Source organism: Archocentrus centrarchus, unplaced genomic scaffold (assembly GCF_007364275.1).
Source record: "Archocentrus centrarchus isolate MPI-CPG fArcCen1 unplaced genomic scaffold, fArcCen1 scaffold_30_ctg1, whole genome shotgun sequence".
Lineage (NCBI taxonomy): Eukaryota > Metazoa > Chordata > Actinopteri > Cichliformes > Cichlidae > Archocentrus > Archocentrus centrarchus.
Window position 1 is genome coordinate 3,925,882 of NW_022060259.1, and position 21,389 is coordinate 3,947,270.

The 21,389-nt window shown below is 42.9% G+C and overlaps 1 protein-coding gene and 1 long non-coding RNA gene across 2 annotated transcripts in view; both read right to left on the minus strand.

Annotated features, from left to right (window-relative positions):
• Window positions 1-282: 282 nt before the first annotated feature.
• LOC115776313 (uncharacterized) lies at window positions 283-2,393 on the minus strand. Its single transcript, XR_004019441.1, has 3 exons — window positions 2,239-2,393; window positions 1,804-1,886; window positions 283-1,695 (listed from the first exon to the last, which is right to left on the minus strand). It is a non-coding gene; the product is annotated as an uncharacterized LOC115776313 (long non-coding RNA).
• Window positions 2,394-2,398: 5 nt separating this feature from the next.
• Window positions 2,399-21,389, minus strand: part of LOC115776298 (scavenger receptor cysteine-rich type 1 protein M130-like) — a gene marked incomplete at its 3' end in the record, with an annotated part of 61,503 nt that continues 42,512 nt past the window's right edge. The window contains exons 7-10 of the mRNA XM_030723914.1: window positions 5,441-5,746; window positions 5,075-5,362; window positions 2,716-3,204; window positions 2,399-2,562 (exon numbers count right to left, since the gene is read on the minus strand). Coding sequence (XP_030579774.1) covers window positions 2,399-2,562; window positions 2,716-3,204; window positions 5,075-5,362; window positions 5,441-5,746 — 1,247 coding nt within the window. The remainder of the gene's footprint in view (window positions 2,563-2,715; window positions 3,205-5,074; window positions 5,363-5,440; window positions 5,747-21,389) is intronic.

The window sequence follows — 21,389 nt, forward strand, 5'->3', positions numbered from 1 at the left end:
TCTGGTCACACTCAGAATAACCATCATTAATAAACAGGAAGTGAGCAGATTATTAAACTTTGGTCAAAACTGATTTTAGCAAACAGAGAAATAATCATGCTGTCAGCTTTAAACATCTATAAACATGTTTTCATAGTTATTCTAAAGATGAACCATTAAATCGTGTTTCTGAAGGTGAATCTGTGAGTTGTAGATGATCTTTATTAAAGATCCATTCATCTGTTATTAATGTAGCCTTTTATTTAAAAGTGTAATTGTTAAATATTGTTACATTACATTAGGATTACTTTATGATTACACCATAGATTAACATGGAAACACACAATAATCAGTCTGATCAACTTTTCTGTCCACAGTTCATCCAAACAAATCTATGAAAATGAAAAATCACATTTACAGTAGAACAGATTCAGTTTAATATGAAATAAAATCTATCATCTAATGATGTGTATTTCAGATATTTTGACTGGTATGTTTTATTTCTGCAGATACATTTGATAAATAAGTGTTACTATATCAACGCACACCTCACCAGCCACTTTATTAGGTACACCTTGCTAGTAGCAGGTTGGACCTTCAGAGCTGCTTTAATGGCTCAGATTCTTCAAGGTGCTGGAAACGTTCCTCAGAGACTTCGGTCCATGTTGCCATGGCAGCGTCACAGCTGCTGCTGATTGGTCGGCTGCATCCATGATGAGAGTCTCCCGCTCCATCACGTCCCAAAGGTGCTCTGCTGGTCTGAGATCTGCTGGCTGTGGAGGCCACTCGAGTAACCGGATCTCCAATAACCAGCCTGAGATGATGTGAGCTTTGTGGCGTGCTGTGCTTCAGGGTTTGATCTTCTGTGTGCTCACAGATGTTCTTCTTGGTTATAATGAGAGGTTATGTGAGTCACTGTTGTCAGCTTGAAGCCATCCTCCTCTGACCTCTGACCTCAGCATTTTCTCCCAGGCAGCTGCTGCTCACTGGATGTTTTCTGTTTCAGAGCTTCTCTGTAGACCTCAGAGATGTTTGTGAGAGGAAGTCTCTGCGGACCAGCAGCTGCTGAAGTCCTCAGACCAACCACCACGCCACGCTCAGTCACTTTAATCACTTTTCTAACACATTCTGACGCTCAGTTTGAACTTCAGCAGCTCGTCTCCACCACGTCCTCATGTCTGATTAGATATTTGTGTTAATGAGCAGCTGAACAGGTGTACCTAATGAAGTGGCAGGTTAGTGTATATCTTTAAATCCAGCAGGAACAACAGGAAATGCTTTATTGTGTTTTGCCTTTGGTCCAAAGCCAGAAAATGATCTTTGGATGAGCTGCAGAGCCACAAATGCAGCCATAAAAGATTCTGCAACAAAGTTTTTATGGCATTAAATCGTTTGCATCGTGGCTCATGGTATAACAGCAGCAGGGTTAAAGAATATATGATGACTTAACTGAGTTTAATCTTCTTTAAATATTGTTGCAGTCACTTCCTGATTGGTTGTGTGTTGCTGACTCGGCTGATGTGTGTTCAGTAGGAAACAGTTGTGTTCACTGACGCGACGTCGGCCGAGTCTCAGCTCAGAGATTCTTTAGGATGTGAGATGATCTGCTGGGAGCTCTTCCTCTGCTCCCTGAGCTCCTTCGGCCGAACAAACACAGAAGATATTGGACACCAGCTCAATGCTCTCAGGTCTGCTTGGCTCCCGCCCCCTGCTGGCCTGGAGAGACACGACAGCACACAGATCAGACTGACTGCATCGGTCCTCTCTTCAGTTCAGTAACCAGGCTCAGGGCTTCACTCTCAGCTACAAAGATGTTCTCAGTACCTTCCAGTAGAAGTAAAGGGCAGCGATCACAGACAGCAGGATCAGCAGCAGGACGACCGCTGTGACGGTGCGAGCTGTTGGATCTGATAAAACACAGTTTAATGAGTCCAACGGCTCTGAGTGAGTCCCTGTGATCTCTGATTACACTGAACCAGAATCAGAACTACTTCACTGATCACTGATGGAAACTCATCAACATCTGCTGCTGTGTAAGAACAGCAGTGGAAACATCTGCATAGAAACATGAGCTGAAGCTGGATTACTGCAGCAGAGCAGAAAGACCCAAACCCAGCTGGGTCCAGTCTCACAGCTGTTTGCTGTCAACAAGTGAAGATTCATTCCAAGTTTTCAAAGTCAAACTTTATTTGTTTCTGATGTGAGCGACTTTCTCTGAAGCCTGAAGACAGTCAAAGAGCAGGCTCTACTTCAGCTTACCTGAGACAGTGACAGGCAGCAGGCGGCTCTCAGAGGAGAAGTTATGGTCAGAAACATGGACGTCATAAACACAGCTGTAGTTTCCTTGGTGGGCGGGCTCTGCAACAAACAGGAAGTGGGCCGAGTGATTGACAGATGGTTGGGTGTAGCTGGATGCTGTGTTGGAGGAGGTGAAGGTGAGCTGGAAGAAGCCTCCTGGGTACTGTGGCTGGATGGAGCAGCTGATGGTGAAGCTGGAGCCCCTGGACACCTGAAGCCCCTGCTGCTGGGCCTCAGAGACCCCGTCCATGGAGGACACAGAGATGATTGTCTGAATCAGCAGGTCTGTAAACAGATGATGGAAGGTCACATTACAGTCACCCTTCATTAAAGCACAGGTAACACACACTGAGCAGACAGATGTCAGAGAAGAAAAAACCTCTGAGTGTTTCTGTGACAGGAAACATGGCTGTCAGAGGAGATCAGAGATCAGCTTACCTGAACAGGTGAGTTTCAGGATGAACAGTGAGTGTTCTGATGTTGGACACTCCCTCAGAGCAGATCCAGGCTGAGCAGGTCTGATCAGCCACACAGACCTGTGTGAGGACTTCATGACTCCTCCATAATCAAACGGGCCACAGTGCAGACGCTCACAGACAGCATCTGCTGTGTCGCCCAGGATCCAGTCACAGCCAAACACTGGTCTCCACTCTCCCCGATGTTTCAGCTCCAGTGTACCTGCACAGCGACTGGCTCCTCCCACCAACCTGACATCATTAGGCTCTGAACAGAAGGCATCCTGCTGCTCTGTTTCTCCACAGGGTGCCCACTGGAGACCTGAAGGAGACCTGCATCCACTCCCCTTGCAGACCACCTCTGCATCCTGCCTGTCAGAGTCAGCTTCACACACTGAGGACCAGCTCTGGTTAGACTTCACCTCCAGTCTGCCTGAACACAGACTGGAACCATTCAGCAGCCTGACAGAGTCTGGAGACATGTTAGCATCACATTTATATTTCAAACAGCTGATGTTCAGGCCCCGACAGATCTACTCTGATTTTGCCTCTGTGAGGTATCACTCCTGCTTTTGTCTCACTGCATTTCATCATCACCATCATCAGGAGATTATTCTGTTCTTTCTGCTCAGCTCCTCCACAAACTGTTTTCTCCACACAAACGACTTCAACACATTTCATGCTTTCTCATTTCTCTGAGATGATCTATAACCCAGAATATAACTGTTTAGAAGACGAGCCAAACACCTAACAGGTATCAGGCCTGAACTACACTGTATTGCCAGAAGTATCCACTCACCATCCAGATCACTGAATCCAGGTGTTCAAGTCTCTTCCACAGGTGTATAAACCAGCACCTAGGCATGCAGACTGCTTTCACAAACATCAGTGAAAGAATGGGTCGCTCTCAGGAGCTCAGTGAACTCCAGCATGGTACCGTGATAGGATGATACCTGTGCAACAAGTGCAGTCCTCAAATTTCCTCACTACTACATATTCCACCGTCAGCTGTTAGTGGGATTATAACAAAGTGGGAACAACAGCAACTCAGCCATGAAGTGGTAGGCCACGTAAAATCACAGAGTGGGGTCAGAGGATGCTGAGGGTCATAGTGCACAGAGGTCACCAACTTTCTGCAGAGTCAATCACTACAGACCTCCAACCTTCATGTGACCTTCAGATCAGCTCAAGAACAGCCTTATATCACTGAGCTCAATGCAAACCTCAGCCTGATAGAACACCTTTGGGATGGATTAGAGCAGAGACTGTGAGCCAGGCCTTCTCTCCAACATCAGGGTCTGACCTCACAGATGTGCTTCTGGAAGAATGGTCAGAAATTCCCATAAATACTCCTAAACCAGTGGAAAGACTTCCCAGAAGAGTTGAAGCTGTTATAGCTGCAATGGGTGGGCCCACATCATATTAAACCCTCTGGATTAAGAATGGATGTTACTCAGGTTCATGTGTGTGAAGGCAGACGAGTGAATACTGTTGGCAGTACAGTGCATTAAGGATTCAGCCTGCCTGATACAGCTCCCTATATTTTTTTGTTTGTTTGCTTTGTTTTTTGTTTTGTTTTTGGACATAATATATGAACTTAACCTCGTCTTCCTTGTGTTTGCAGTTCCCATGGAGGTCTCATCATTCGTTCCCACATCTCCCACCTTTGCTTTCCATATTTCCAGCTCCAGCTCATATTTCCATTCCTCACTTCCATGTCAGCCTCAGCCCCGAGGTCACAGCTACCTGCCTCAGACCTACGTTAGCGCTCAGTTCCTGCTGTCAGCCTAGCTCCTGTTCAGGAACATTACTTCATCTCACTTCCTGCCCTGCTCTCTGTGCTATGAGAGCCTGTCAATCACTCCCCCTGCCTCCAGCTGTTGTGTCTGTATTTGTGTCTGTTCACTTACTTTAAAGGGGACATATGCTTTTAAATCCTTCCTTTTCATATGTAAGTCATTCATTGTGGTCTATATAAAGTAGAACTGCAATGCTTTGGTCTGAATTCTCGTTATTGTAACTCCACAGACCTCTTTCACACCTTTGACGTGTGTCTTAGAGCAGCTCTTTTGGTGCAGTCTCTTTAACTGTGACTGACACATGTGTGTTAACACACCCAACAACTGAATATTTTGACTTGTCTACTTGCAACTTTGGCATAACTGAACTTGGACTACAAAATCACTGCGAGGAAGAAAAATGAAAAATGATTCAGGAAATCGGTAAGCTGGAGGTCCATGACCTGGTTTAGCAGTTCCACAGCAAATACTGCTATGCTGTTGTTCTAGCTGCTGTGTGTGTCAGCCTGGTAAGATTGTCATATGATGCAACACTGTGCTTACCTGAGCAGGTGAGACTCAGTATGTAGTAATAGTAACTTGATGTTGCACACTCCCTCAAGGCAAACCTGAACTGAGGGCAGTCAGGTGTGATCTCCCACACATTTCTGGCTGATAACTTTCTCTCTTCTACAGAAACATTAGAGCCACAGCCCAGATGTTCACAGACAACAGCTGCATCTTTCAGGTTCAAGCGAAAGTTATACATTGGTCTCCACTCTCCCAGATGCTTCAGCTCGATTCTGCCTTCACAGCGGCTGACTCCTCCCACCAACCTAAAATCGTGAGGTTCTGAGCAGAAAGCAGAGAGTCATCAGTAACAGAATAAAGTGAGTTTGAACCAAATCAAAGCTGCAGCTCCTCTTCTACCTGAGCAGGTGAGTCCAACAGCTTTGCCAGGTGAGCAGCTGCTTCTAGCTGAGCCTGAGCTTCTACAGTCCAGGAGAGCAGACTCATGGCCTCCACACTGGAACTCTCTGCTCCACACTGGAGCCTCCACTTCTCCATAGAGCGCCCCCTGGAGGACCGAAGGAGGCCCACAGCCAAGCTCCCTACAGACCACCTCTGCATCCTGCTGGTCAAAGTCAGCTTCACACACTGAGGACCAGCTCTGGTTAGACTTCACCTCCAGTCTGCCTGAACACAGACTGGAACCATTCAGCAGCCTGACAGAGTCTGGAGAGATCAGAGAAGATCACACAGAGAGATCAGAGAAGATCACACAGAGAGATCAGAGAAGATCACACAGAGAGATCAGAGAAGATCACACAGAGAGATCAGAGACAGCAGACACACAAGAAGAAGATGGCAGCAAACAACTATTCCCTGATTCACACTCAGCACAACTCCAACACGAGCTCATCATTAACTACCTTAGAACAGAACTTATAAATGAATTCATATGATTTTATATTTATGCAGGTATTTCACAACAACTGCTGTCTCAGAGTTTTTTATTGTCAGGTAAAGACTCTTGAAGGAAGGAGTGTAAATAAGCTGCACAGTAGACACACCATAAATATAACAATTGAAACAGAACTATAGCATCAAGCAGCATATCACAGCATTAATCTTAGCAAGGTGAAGGTGTTGAAATGATGATGATGATACTTTATTGATCCCACAATGGGGAAATTACAGTTAACAGAACACCATCCAAGAAGACAAACAGAACAAACATGGGGAGATAGGTGTCATGAGGAATCTTTCACAACTTCATCACTTGGCTTTGTGGGACTGGCTTCAACACTGGAACTCGGTCCAGGTTCAGGTGCATTATGAACTGTATTATCCATCCCACCTTCCTCATTACCGGTAGCACTTCTAGCACTGGTAACTGTGAAGTGTGGATAATAATACTCAACACCATCCTCTTCATCATCACTTTCTGATAACACAGTGTTTTCATCATCATTCCTGTCGGATCTTCTCCCCTTAGCGAGACTGTTAGGCTCGGACCCTTTTGAACCACGTTTTGCTTTGGTTTGGCTGGGTCCTTGCTCTACAACTGTAGGGGGCAGAAAACCGCAGGGCAGCAACAAATCCCTGTGTAGCACTCTTTCTGGCCCATCGGAGTCGCAAGGTGCAACGACAGACCGGTAGATCTCTCACTTGCTTCACTGCCTTGTAAATAGTCTCACTCCATTTGTTAGATATTTTGTGTTTCCCACAGATCCCAACATTTCTCACAAGGACACGATCTCCAGCCTCCAGCTTTGACTCTCTGACTCTCTTGTCAAAGCGCTGTTTATTGTACAAAGCACTTTGTGTACTGTGATCAGCTGCAATCTTGTAGCTCTCTGTTAGAGTTTCTCTGAGATTCTTGACGTACTCAGTGTGAGACACTTTCCCTTGTCCAACAGGGGTCAGACCAAAAGCAATGTCAATAGGTAGGCTGGGTTGTCTCCCAAACATGACCTGATATGGGGAATACCCAGTAGTGTCATGTTTTGTGCAGTTGTAAGTATGCACTAATGGTTGCACAAAGTCCTTCCATTTAACTTTGTTCTCTTCCTGAAGTGTACCTAACATGGCTAGAAGAGTTCTGTTAAATCTCTCCACAGGGTTGCCACGTGGATGATACGGTGTCGTTCGGGTTTTCTTTATCCCAAGCAGGCTACACAGCTCCTTTATGAGAGTGGATTCAAAATCCCTTCCCTGGTCACTATGCAGCCGTTCAGGGAAACCATAATGGACAAAGAAGTTGTTCCACAATGCCTTTGCGACAGTTGTCGCCTTCTGGTCAGGAGTTGGGACAGCCACAGCATACTTAGTGAAATGGTCTGTCATAACGAGTATATTCTTGGTACCTCGTCCATCTGGCTCTAAGGACAAATAATTCAATTTCAATTCAATTCAATTCAATTCAATTCAATTTTATTTTTAAAGCGCCAAATCACAACAAACTGTCGCCTCAAGGCGCTTTGTATTGTGGGTAAAGACCCTACAATAATACAGAGAAAACCCAACAGTCAAAACGACCCCCTATGAGCAGCACTTGGTGACAGTGGAAAGGAAAAACTCCCTTTTAACAGGAAGAAACCTCCATCAGAACCAGGCTCAGGGAGGAGCCGGTCATCTGCCGCGACCGGTTGGGCTGAGGGGAGAGAAAGACATGCTGTGGAAGAGAGCCAGAGATTAATATCAATTAATGATTAAATGCAGAGTGGAGTATAAACAAAGTAAATAAGGTGAATGAGAAACAGTGCATTATGTGAACCCCCCAGCAGACTAGGCCTATAGCAGCATAACTAAGGGATGGTTCAGGGTCACCTGATCCAGCCCTAACTATAAGCTTTATCATAAAGGAAAGTTTTAAGCCTAATCTTAAAAATAGAGAGGGTGTCTGTCTCCCGAATCCAAGCTGGAAGCTGGTTCCACAGAAGAGGCGCCTGAAAGCTGAAGGCTCTGCCTCCCATTCTACTCTTAAGTATCCTAGGAACCACAAGTAAGCCAGCAGTCTGAGAGCGAAGTGCTCTGTTGGGGTGATATGGTACTATGAGGTCTTTGAGATAAGATGGGGCCTGATTATTCAAGACCTTGTATGTGAGGAGAAGAATTTTAAATTCTATTCTAGATTTAACAGGGAGCCAATGAAGAGATGCCAATATGGGAGAAATCTGCTCTCTCTTTCTAGTCCCTGTCAGTACTCTAGCTGCAGCATTTTGGATCAGCTGAAGGCTTTTCAGGGAGCTTTTAGGACAGCCTGATAATAATGAATTACAATAATCCAGCCTAGAAGTAATAAATGCATGAATGAGCTTTTCAGCATCACTCTGAGAAAGGATGTTTCTAATTTTAGAAATATTGCACAAATGCAAAAAAGCGGTCCTACATATTTGTTTAATATGTGCATTGAAGGACATATCCTGGTCAAAAATGACTCCAAGATTTCTCACAGTGTTACTGGAGGCCAAAGTAATGCCATCCAGAGTAAGTATCTGGTTAGACACCATGTTTCTAAGATTTGTGGGGCCGAGAACAAGAATTTCAGTTTGATCTGAATTTAGAAGCAGGAAATTAGAGGTCATCCAGGCCTTAATGTCTTTAAGACATTCCTGCAGTTTAACTAATTGATGTGTGTCATCTGGCTTCATTGATAGGTAAAGCTGAGTATCATCTGCATAACAATGAAAATTGATGCAGTGCTTTCTAATAATACTGCCTAAGGGAATCATGTATAATGTAAATAAAATTGGTCCTAGCACAGAACCCTGTGGAACTCCATAATTAACCTTAGTGTGTGAAGAAGACTCCCCATTTACATGAACAAACTGGAGTCTATGAGATAAATATGATTCAAACCACTGCAGTGCAGTACCTTTAATACCTATAGCAAGCTCTAATCTCTGTAATAAAATGTTATGGTCAACAGTATCAAAAGCTGCACTGAGGTCCAACAGGACAAGAACAGAGATGAGTCCACTGTCAGAGGCTGTAAGAAGATCATTGGTAACCTTCACTAATGCTGTTTCTGTACTGTGATGAATTCTGAAACCTGACTGAAACTCTTCAAATAAACCGTTCCTCTGCAGATGATCAGTTAGCTGTTTTACAACTACTCTTTCAAGAATCTTTGAGAGAAAAGGAAGGTTGGAGATTGGCCTATAATTAGCTAAGACAGCTGGGTCAAGTGATGGCTTTTTAAGCAGAGGTTTAATTACAGCCATCTTGAAGGTCTGTGGTACACAGCCAACTAATAAAGACTGATTGATCATTTTTAAGATTGAAGCATCAATAATTGGAAAGACTTCTTTGAACAGTCTAGTAGGAATGGGATCTAATAAACATGTTGCTGGTTTGGAGGAAGTAACTATTGAAGTTAACTCTGAAAGATCAACTGGAGCCAAAGAGTCTAAACAAATACCAGCAGTGCTGAAAGCAGCCGAACATGAAGAATAATCTTTGAGATGGTAATGAATAATTTTTTCTCTAATGTCTAAAATTTTATTTGTAAAGAAATCCATGAAGTCACTACTAGTTAAAGTGAAAGGAATACTGGGCTCTACAGAGCTCTGACTCTTTGTCAGCCTGCCTACAGTGCTGAAAACAAACCTGGGGTTGTTCTTATTTTCTTCAATTAATGATGAATAGTAAGATGTCCTAGCTTTACGGAGGGCTTTTTTATAGAGCAACAAACTCTTTTTCCAGGCTAAATGAGCATCTTCTAATTTAGTGAGACGCCATTCCCTCTCCAGCTTTCGGGTTATCTGCTTTAAGCTGTAATTTGTGAATTATACCACGGAGTCAGGCACTTCTGATTTGAAGCTTTCCTTTTCAGAGGAGCCACAGTATCCAAAGTCGTACGCAGTGAGGATGTAAAACTATTGACGAGATAATCGACCTCACTGGGAGCAGAGTTTAGGTAGCTGCTCTGCACTGTGTTGGCACATGGCACTGAAGAGCATAATAATGAAGGAATTAGATCCTTAAACTTAGTTACAGCACTTTCACAAAGACTTCTACTGTAATAAAACTTATTCCCCACTGCTGTGTAATCCATTAAAGTAAATGTAAATGTTACTAAGAAATGATCAGACAGGAGGGGGCTTTCGTGGGAATACTGTTAAGTCTTCAGTTTCTATGCCATATGTTAGGACAAGATCCAGAGTATGATTAAAGTGGTGGGTGGGCTCCTTTACATTTTGAGAGAAGCCAATTGAATCTAACAATAGATTAAATGCAGTGTTGAGGCTGTCATTCTCAGCATCTACATGGATGTTAAAATCACCCACTATAATGATTTTATCTGAACTGAGCACTAAATCAGATAAAAAGTCTGAGAAATCAGACAGAAACTCTGAGTAAGGACCAGGTGGACGATAGATAATAACAAATAAAACAGGTTTTTGATTTTCCCAATTAGGATGGACAAGACTAAGAGTCAGGCTTTCAAAAGAATGAAAACTTTGTCTGGGTCTTTGATTAATTAATAAGCTGGAATTGAAGATTGCAGCTAATCCTCCTCCTCGACCTGTGCTTCGAGCATTCTGACAGTTACTGTGACTCGGGGGTGTTGATTCATTTAAACTAACATATTCATCCTGCTGTAACCAGGTTTCTGTAAGGCAGAATAAATCAATACGTTGATCAATTATTAAATCATTTACTAATAGGGACTTGGAAGAGAGAGACCTAATGTTTAACAATCCACATTTAATTGTTTTATTTTTTGGTGCAGTTGATGAAGCTGTATTAGTTATTGTTTTTGAATTTTTATGCTTAAATAGCTTTTTGCTGATTTTAGCTTTGGTTTTTGGTGGTCTGGGAGCAGGCACCGACTCTGTGGGGATGGGGTTTTGGGGGGATGGCAGGAGGAGAGAAGCTGCAGAGAGGCGTGTAAGACTGCAACTCTGCTTCCTGGTCTCAACCCTGGGTAGTCAGTTTTTAGGAGGGTTAATAAATTTGGCCAGATTTCTAGAAATGAGAGCTGCTCCATCCAAAGTGGGATGGATGCCGTCTCTCCTAACAAGACCAGGTTTTCCCCAGAAACTATGCCAATTATCTATGAAGCCCACGTCATTTTTTGGACACCACTCAGACAGCCAGCGATTCAAGGAGAACATGCGGCTAAACATGTCGCTCCTGGTCTGATAGTCAATACAGACCAATTCCAGTGGTCTGCTTGTCTGAATGTTTACAAGAGGAGCACTACGTTCAGCTCTGGCCTTTTGCCTGATGCAACGCTCACAGATTCAAACTTTGTTGTCAACATCTGCTGCCATGTGTGGCCAATAAAAGCAATTGCGCACCCAAGTCCATAGTGCGATCAACTCCCATGTGGCCAGTGGCATCATGGAGGCTTTCTAGAGCCACATTCCTGTAGCTCTGTGGTAAGACAAGTTGGTAAGTAATCTGTCCATTCACCATCCGCTTTCTGTAGAGCACTTCACCAATTAGAACCAGCTGGCTCCAAAGACGCAGCATGAGTTGAACCTCTCTATCCTCACGCAGTCGCATTCTGTATGAAAGTTGCCTCCCTCCTTTCAGCAAAGAGATGACCCGGCTAATGGCAGAATCCTTCTTTTGCTCAAGGGCCCAGTCTTGCTGGGACAGGCAGGGTAATGTGCATGACCCTGGTATCAAATCAGCATGGCAGTACTCTAGTGGGATGACACCATCACCAATAGCTAGACATTCGACTGGGGTCGGTACAAAAGGAAACTCATGGTCGGTGTTGTATGTTTGCTGAGTGAGATGCCTCTGGCAGATGATTTTTACAATGTCTGCTGAGACTCCTGGTTCCTCTTTCTCCTGAACAACCCGGGACATAAACTGCTTCATTTGGTTGTCCTCATTCTCAGAAGTATGATCTGTCCCACTCTGAAGATGAGGCCGCTTCGAGAGGCCATCTGCATCTTGATTTTTCTTTCCAGCCCTGTACTGTAACTGGAAATCAAAAGTCGAAAGACCAGCCAACCATCGATGCCCTGCAGCATCCAGTTTGGCGGTCGTCAGTACATATGTCAATGGGTTGTTTTCAGTTACTACTGTGAATTTTGCTCCATGAAGGTAGTCAAAGAATTTATCTGTCACCGACCACTTAAGAGCAGGGAACTCTAGTTTATGTGTGGGATAGTGCTTTTCACAGTTGGATAGCCCTCGGCTAGCATATGCTATCACCCTCAGTTGACCATCTTGCTTCTGATAGAGAGCTGCCCCTAATCCATGTAAACTTGCATCAGTATGCAAAATATAAGGCTTTTTAGGATCTGCAAAGCCTAAGACTGGGGCGGTCGTGAGTTTGTGAATCAGCGTGTTAAATGTTTCATCACATTTTAAAGTCCATTTTTCCGCAAATCGTTTCTTTGGATCAACAACAGGGGTGTTCTTTGGATTTCCCCTACCAGACTTCTTAGACGGTATGACGCCTGCTGTCAGATCATTTAGCGGCCTTGCTATCTTGGAATAATCTCTAATGAATCTCCGATAGTATCCCGCAAACCCCATATTTGCGGGATACTATACTTTGTAGTCTCGGTTACGGTCACAAACAAACAGGAGCTCTGTTCGGCTATGACTAATACATGGAGTAAAAGACAAGACACTCACCGGAGAAAATCCCAACCAATCACATCAAACTCGGGTCCTCCGAATTCCTCTCTCACAAACAACAAAAATCCAATACGGTTGTTACACTTAACAAAACCTTAAATTCAACATTAAAGAAGCAACTAAATCCAATGTTTTTTTCTCTGTAAAACTCATGGGGGTTACATGTCTCAGCTACATCACTGTCATATATGAACTCATGGATGGTTCTGTCAATATGATTACCTGAACAGGTGAGTTTCAGGCTTTGGCAAGTATGATCTGATGCTGCACAATCCCTCAGAGCAGATCTGGACCGAACACAGTCAGGTGTGATAAGCCACGCAGGTGTGCCTGAGGAGTTTCCTTTTTCTACAGAAACAGCAGAGCCACAGTCCAGATGTTCACAGAAAACAGCTGCTTCTTTCAGGGTCCAGAAATATCCACGAGAGGCACACAGTGGTCTCCACTCTGCCAGATGTTTCACCTCCAGTGTACCTGCACAGTGACTGGCTCCTCCCACCAACCTAAAATCACCAGGCTCTGAACAGAAAGCAGAGCGTCATCAGTAAAGAAGTGAATTTGCTCATGGAAATATTAAAGTCAAAGGTGAGTGCTGAACCTGTGGTTCTCTCTGTACCTGTAGAACTGGGTTTTCCTTCAGTTTGGACTCCTGAGGAGAAAATCAGTAAAAACCATCAGTGAGAAGAAGGATTTCATTTTGAGCTCAGGACAGAACAAACCCTCTCAGGCTGGAAAAGAACTTTCCATCAGCTCACAAACATCTCTGTAAGCTCAGCTTGGACTCACTGGACTGTTTTTCATGAACATGTGAAACAATATCAATAATAAAAGTGTCACGTAAGCTGCGTGGCAGACAAGCTTGAACCCCAGAATGCAGGACTCTTAACACAAAACTGAACACAAACACTGAATACAAATGAATGGGGCTGGATGAGTGCCAGAACCAAGTACAAAGCTGAGTGGCAGCAACAACAAGGAGCAGACACAGAGTGAGGACTTAAACACAACCACAGGATAACGAGAGGATCGAGAACAGGTGGAGACACAGCTGGGAATAACTAAACAGGACGAGACCAGGAAGTAAACTAAATACAGAACAGATGAGACAGACTGATAAAGTAAACAGGAAACAAGCAGCTACAGGACAGAGACGCAGACTCGTCACAACACTGGGAATAAAACAATACAAAACCACAGGAGGTATGACAGAGGGACAAAACAGACACTAGAACACAGAGACAGGAACAAAGGGAACCAGGAAGCCAATAATAATAATAATAAATAATAACAGGATAAGAAACCACAATGAACAAAGGATCTAAACCAAATGCAAACTGGGAAACAAAACAGAAGAAACTCAATGAAAACAGAACCTGAAAGAACTAAAGACAAAACCCCGGGTACCCGGCCCAGGACCACCACAGTAAGACCACAGAGTGATTTACACAGACTGAGGGAGCAGGTTTGAGGACACAGAGAACAGAGATGGACAAAACTCATTCAGTTATAAGTAATATGACAACTAAAAACCATTTATTAAAATCAAATTCAACATTTCAGTCATTGAAAATCAATCAGATCTCAGACCTTGGTTTAATTCTTAGGAACAGCCCATGTACGACCTGCCATGCAGCCAGTCTCAGCAGACGAGGACAAAGATGCTTCGATTTCATCTCCTGTGATTTTATGGAGTCATCCACACATGGACACATCTGACCACCCTGCCAGCAGCCACGGGCCTCAGGTAGCTGTGAATGACCACCTCGGCCGGCCCGGTCATTTCTTCTGTTTCTTCCGAGGCTCCGTATGCTCACTCTGAGACGCTCACAGCTTCACGTCTCACTGACCGAGTTTGACATTATGAGCTGTCGACTGCAGCAGACAGCAGAGCGGTTTGTAGTGAAGCTGTGTGGTAGGATCAGTCTGCCTTTCTTCTGTTTTACCAAACACTCACCAAAGTGTAAGAGCTGATCATCGTGTTCTTTGATTAGGATCTTTGTTACATGGTGTTATGGATGAAGGACTACCAGATCTGGTCCTTCCATCCTCCAGATAAATCCAGCTGCATGCATCCAGGTGGTTAAGGAGAAACTGTGGGCCACGAAATCAATTAGAGGACGGTCTCACAGGTAAGGTCAGGCTGGGTTACCTGTGGGGCCAATAGACCTCCAGCATAACTCTTCAGATTTCACTGACAGCTCAGCTCCCATGTGTCATTCCTCTGGTCCCTCACTGAACGGTAACGTGATGTCAGACATCTTTAAGTAACCTTTCAGCTGTTTCTGGTTCTTGATGGACTCTGCAGTGTGTCAGGTCTCAGTTAATCAGTTCTCTGAGCTTAAAATGGAGTTTATGTCAAAGCTGTTGGTGAGTCTCACTCAAACACAATGCCATTGCATCCTGATGATGACATTTCCTTTCTGTGAAGCAACGAGATCATATTAATACTCTTTGAGTGGTGAGAAAAACTAAATGTCTGTGAAATGATTTTCATTTTCAGGAACATGCTCCTCATATTGTGACACATTTATTGTTCAATTGAGTTCAATTCAATTTTATTTATATAGCACCAAATCACAACAAACAGTCGCCTCAAGGCGCTTTGTATTGTGGGTAAAGACCCTACAATAATACAGTGAAAACCCAGCAGTCAAAACGACCCCCTATGAGCAGCACTTGGTGACAGTGGGAAGGAAAAACTCCCTTTAACAGGAAGAAACCTCCAGCAGAACCAGGCTCAGGGAGGGGGGGTCATCTGCTGGGGGGGGGGGGGGGGGGGGGGGGGGGGGGGGGACAGAGATTAATAACAACTAATGATTAAATACAGAGTGAAGTATAAACAAAATAATTAAGGTGAATGAAATGAAAGAGTGCATTATGTGAACCCCCCAGCAGTGTAGGCCTATAGCAGCATAACTAAGGGAGGGTTCAGGGTCACCTGATCCAGCCCTAACTATAAGCTTGATCATAAAGGAAAGTTTTAAGCCTAATCTTAAAAACAGAGAGGGTGTCTGTCTCCTGAATCCATGTGCACACCTGACTGTGTTCTGTTCACATGCAGAGAGATGAGAGGGAAGAGTTTCCTGGGTTACAGTCACTCCGTGTGAATCAGAGCTGCTGCACAGAAACCATTACTGAATATAAAGCCCTGCAGCAATAACACAATCAGATTTGAACCTGAGGGTCAATATCACCAAAAAGTGCCTTTGGGACATCATAATTCATCTGAAAAAAAGTTACAATTTTCCAAATAATTTCATTGTATCAAGCTGACTTTAGGCTGTTGTAAATGAATGTTGGTCAAGCTCCCACTTTGGATGAATTTACACATAAAGAATGAACACACTGTAAAATATGTCCACTCTGTCATGGACAAAGTCACATGAAAATAAATACATTTTCATACCAACAATGCACATTTTCAGATAGGTAGTTTGTCCTTTGCTCAATAATAATATTTATTTGGTAAAATAAAGCTTTTGAAAATAGTGAAATAATTACAAATTTCTCGTGTCTTCAAAGAATCTGTGATAGTTGTGTTTTCCTTTTTTAATAAAACCTCTAAAAACCTCGATCTGATCAGTTTTTCAATCAATATTATTTGTCAGTGATTAGTTTATTAAGAAAATGTGAAAAGCTTTTACTAACTTGTGACGATAACTTGATTGTTTTCAAAAACTGAAAAAATTAGAGGGTGGACAAAAATGTGTAAACTGCTGACATGAGTAGATTTATTAAGAGCTTTCTCAACAAAGGTGATCATTACAAAACATAAATATGAACATTGATAAGCTTTTTGCATCATAATTAAGATCTATAAAAGGGTCTAAGGTGGCAAAAGGAAGTGTGTGACTAACTGCTTCTCTGGGAGTCACTTCCTGAGTTCTTCATTGTATCGCACACAAACTCTCTGCAGTTTTGTCTGAAGTTGTGTGACTGTTTGCTTGTGTCCAGCTGCCTTGCCCAATGATACATTGGCATGCAGCCTGGAGTAGAATCGAACCGCTAACTTGCTTTACGTCCTGACCTGCTCCACCCCTGTACTGATGTTTCAATTGTACTGATGCATTTCTCCCACAGCAAGTTAAGGCAGCAGGATAACCCCCCCCCCCCATTGAGCTCAGGGACACTCTTCTTCTTCTTCTTCTTCTTCTTCTTCTTCTTCTTCTTCTTCTTCTTTCCAGTGTTTCTGTCTTTATCTCGTCCTCTGTCTGGAGCAGCGTCTTGGTGTTCCCAATATTGCCGTGCTGTCTCTGCTCTAACTGCACTCATTGCTTTAAAAAGACAATACAAACTCACCAATGACCCTTTTTAGCAGGATGAGCCTTATTTGAGAAAAAAAGTTCAAAGAACTCTTAAATTATCACCATCTCATCAAAATATGTAAAAAATAAAATAAAATCCCAACGATATAATACAGAGTCCACCCTGTCACGCAGGGTTTGGAGACAGGGTGGACATCTTTGGACTAAGAAGCACACGGTGGACCATCAGCTACCAAAGTTATTGATTATTGAAGGAGACCACATGATGTTTTCAAAATATATTTAAACTTTCTGAAAACTTTTTCTATTAATCAGCTTTTCCTCTGACAGGGTGGACATGTTAAGGTTGACCACACCTAACTACCAACATGTGGAAAGTAGTTTTAGGGACGTGCACAAAATGTTAAATAAAATAATAATAATGGAGACAAAAAAATCAGAATGGTTTGTTTTACCCAAGAATTTGTTAAGAGTAATAAGAACCTTTAAAAAGTATTTTCATTTTGTGCCATTTAATACCTTATTACACTGCCTGAAAGGAGCAGAGCAGCATGTGGGACACAGCAAAAACAGATTCATCAACCAAAGAAAATGGTATAAAATTAGTGAAATTCATTTTAAGAAACTTGTTCTGGTACTGATGTGTGTGTCAGTGTATCCACATTTAGAATAATACCTAAATTTTTCATTATTTTGTAACAATAATTTATGGATTCTGATGAGGACACCAAAAAGTACTTTATTGTGACCCCTGAAGGTAACGTATGTGTCAGAGTCCTACCTGAGCTCCACAGCAGCAGCAGCACCAACAGGTGATCCATGCCCAGGTAGATGTCTGCCTGTGTGCTCTCTGATCCTCACAGATTATCTGCTGCAGGTCCCTCTGCTGTGTAACTCTGCTTGTTGTCTCCACCTGAGCTCAGAGTCACACACAGTTTGCTGTGATGGACAGTCGGGTTCTGCCTCTTCTTCTTATCTTCCTAACGTCTCGATAAAGTGGAGCCAGTGAACCCTGAGACAGCATCTGTCTGTCCACCTTGTTGCCCACAGGAAAAGGAGACTGCTCTGTTGGTCCACGACATGGTCAGGAGGGAAATACCATAATATGTTGTTTTACTATTAAACGAGCCAGCCCCACTGTTTCCTGCTTCCTGCACCACAGACTGAACTCTGCAGCTGAATGATGAGAGCGAGGCCTCAGTGAGTGCACGGCTGAAGTTAGAAACTTCACTCACTTCCATCAGGACAGGTTCAGCAACCACAGGAACTCCACAACCAGCAGATACTTCAGTCCCATCAGACTCTTCACAGATTTACTCTACAGATGAAATAAAACCCAATCTTTGAGCTTCCTTTGTTCTTTATGTTGTGTAGAACCAGGATATGTTCTCCATCTGTCATGGAGAACGCTGGCTCGTGGGCTGATGGTCCAGGAGACAGAAAGGCAGCACGGGTCCAACTCTGGAGACGCTCGTCCTTCTGTTCTGGATGGTCAGAGGTTCTTTCAACAATCCAGAGGAAATTCACTTTATTTAAATATTATTTATAGTTACAGGTCACAACAACAGAGATCTGAAGGTGCTTTAGAAGGTCAGATGAAGACCCCAGAAGATTAGAGAGAACCCAGTGATCAGACGGTCCTTTGTGAGCAACGTCCAGCAGATCCATCAGATGAGGAGCTCGCTCTCCTTCCCAGTTTGTCTCTCAGGTTCAGCTGGACACACGATATTTGCCAAAGCAGCTGGTCACCAACCATGAAGTCTAAATATGAAGTTCCTCTGACTGCTACCTGAACAGGAAGCTGTTCCCATCAGAGCTGCTCATGACGCTCACTTTAGTGAGAGCTTTGTGTTAAATAGAAGGCTTCACCTGCTTCAGCAGACCCCCACCTGCTTAAACCAGACTGTTAAAGAAATGTTTGGACCCTCAGAGCTGATCTGTGTTCAGTTTGAACATAATCAAATGTAGGGTCTAATCACAGCTGAGAGGAACATCTAACAGAATGAGCTACAGTAACACCATCCCTGCCAGCGGCCTCCTCACACCACCACATATTTAACTCCACCCAGAGCTCCTGCTCCAGCTTAGCTGCATTTCAGACTGAAAACATGTTGATGGATATCAGATATTATAGTGCCAGGACATTTTTCCTGAGAATCTGTTCTGGGGAAGTTTGGAGATAACATTCCTAAAGTCCAGGAAGACTGCCCCCCCACCAGCTTCCTTTGTTTGTGTGTGATCAGGTTTTATTATTGTAGTCAAAGTGTTTAAACTTTATTAGTGAAACGCTGCAGCTGAACTGGGAACACAAAGAAAAAGGACCCGAGCAAAATGTTTGTTTCACTCTGAGAGCGAAGAAGCTGTCAGAGTCTGAGGGAGGAGGGGCTTCTCTCTGCCACATGAGGCAACGAGCTTCAGAGCTCAGGTAAATCAAACAGAGGAAGTTCTTCAGGTTCCACAGGTCTGCAGGAACCAGAGATAACACGGCTGTAGTGCTGAGGAGAGAACAGAGGAGAGAACACAGTTCCCAACACTCATGATGCAGCGCCTGAAGGAAGGAGCGTAAATAAGCTGCACAGTAGAAATACCATAAATATAACAATTTAAACAGAAATATATCATCAAGTAGCATATCACAGCATTAATCTTCACAAGAAGGTGAAAGTGTTGAAATAAGAAATAAGACTGCAGAGCAGAGAAACAACAAAATCAGATGCCGGTGATTTACTGGAAAAGAATGTGTGTTCTGGTCTGATGTTTTGTGTCTACAGGACTCAGATGAGGCCGTTAACAGGCGACAGTGAAGGGCACAGAAGAAGGAACTGATAAGCTGCTACATGCTTGCATATTTCCATCACTGTGTAACCGTGTCTTAGTCTGTGTATAAAAGCTGAACTAAGATAGAGAGTGGTGTCAGACTTGTGTGAAGCTGCACCGACTGCATCAGGCAGCTCCAACAATTCTGAACCAGATTAATCTGTAAACTGTTTGAAATGGTTTTATTAAATTTAATAATTGGACTCCTTATTCTGTTTGGTGTTATTCCTTTTCGATAAATGAACACACAGAAACCTAAAGGCTTAAACAGCAACACTCTTGTAATTTAAATTCCTTCAATTTGTGACGCCCGACGTGATCGAACAGGAATGTTTTTGATTTTCAGATGTTTTTATTTGTGTTTTTTGAGTTTCTTGGGAATAAGGAATGAATTTGGGCACCAATAATCGCCGCTTCGAGGTTCCTCGCGACAGTACTGACTTCCAGACTATCAGTGACCAGGAGATCTCCACCTAAAGGTTGGCAGAGACCTTTTCTAAATATCTGCATATTAAATTGTATCAAATTATAATGGTCACTGGTGGTAAGACAGGAGGAAGGTGTAATTCGAGCCATTTCACACAGGTGTAAAAGCTTGAAAGACGCGACGTAAACAGTGACCCGTCTGTTTACGGCTCCCGGTAGAAAAGCTGATAGAGTAAACACTGGTGGTCTTCGCGGTTCTTTTCACGAACCTTGATCTCAGAAATCCATAAAAGCAATAAAACCCTTTAAAAACCTCAAAAGATAGAGATAAAGAATAAAAGGAATAAAGAGAATAAAGAAAAAGTAAAAGAATACAGAGAAATGAATAAATAAAGAGATAAAGAGAAAAAAGAGTTTTTGTAATAAAAAATAAAATCCCTAAAAAAAGAAAAAATTTAAATGGTACCTCGTTAACATTGTTTTTTTGTAGCAGTTTGGACCGACTGACAAAATGACGACACTGGGTGCAGAAAAGGGGCTCAGAAAAAAAAAAGGGGGAAAGTTCAAAAATAACTGGTGATGTAAAATTATTTTAGTGTAAACTTTCAAGCACAGATATTAAACTGAAAGCAGATTTACAGGAGCGATGTCTCCATTTAAAATTAGGCTAAAAATTGGTGTTCGACTCAACAGAAACTAAGACATTTGTCAAGTAATCCCAAAATCTGATCACACAGGGAAAAAAATGGTTCATGACAATAATCTCTAGAGAGAAAATTGATAAATGTTTGTCGTTCTGTGTTTGTATTTGTTTGTTTCTTATGCAGGTGTGCGAAACCTGCTCTCTGTGTTTGTGTGTAAGAGGCCTCTGTGTGTGTGCGTGACTGAGTACTGCTATGTGGGTGTATTTCTATTGGCATGTGTGTTTCAGAGAGAAAGAAAATAAAAAGGTTGCTTTGTTTAGTGTGTGTGTGTGTGCTCTTCGATTTGGAGTTTGTGTGTATCTGAGTCTGTGAATGTGTAAGAAAACAACTGCTGTGTGTGTGTGCATTTCTATCTCAAGGATGTGTGTGCGGTTGAATCTAAGTGAGAGTCAGAGAGACAGAAGTTGTGTGTGTGGATGAGAGTTATTTCTCTTTTTTCTTTTCTTAAATTTGGACTGAGATGGTTGTATAAGGGTGTGCTGGTTAAAACATCTTGGAAGGAAGGTTTCACTTCCAATACATATGAGAGATAAGCCAACCACAGATGAATAA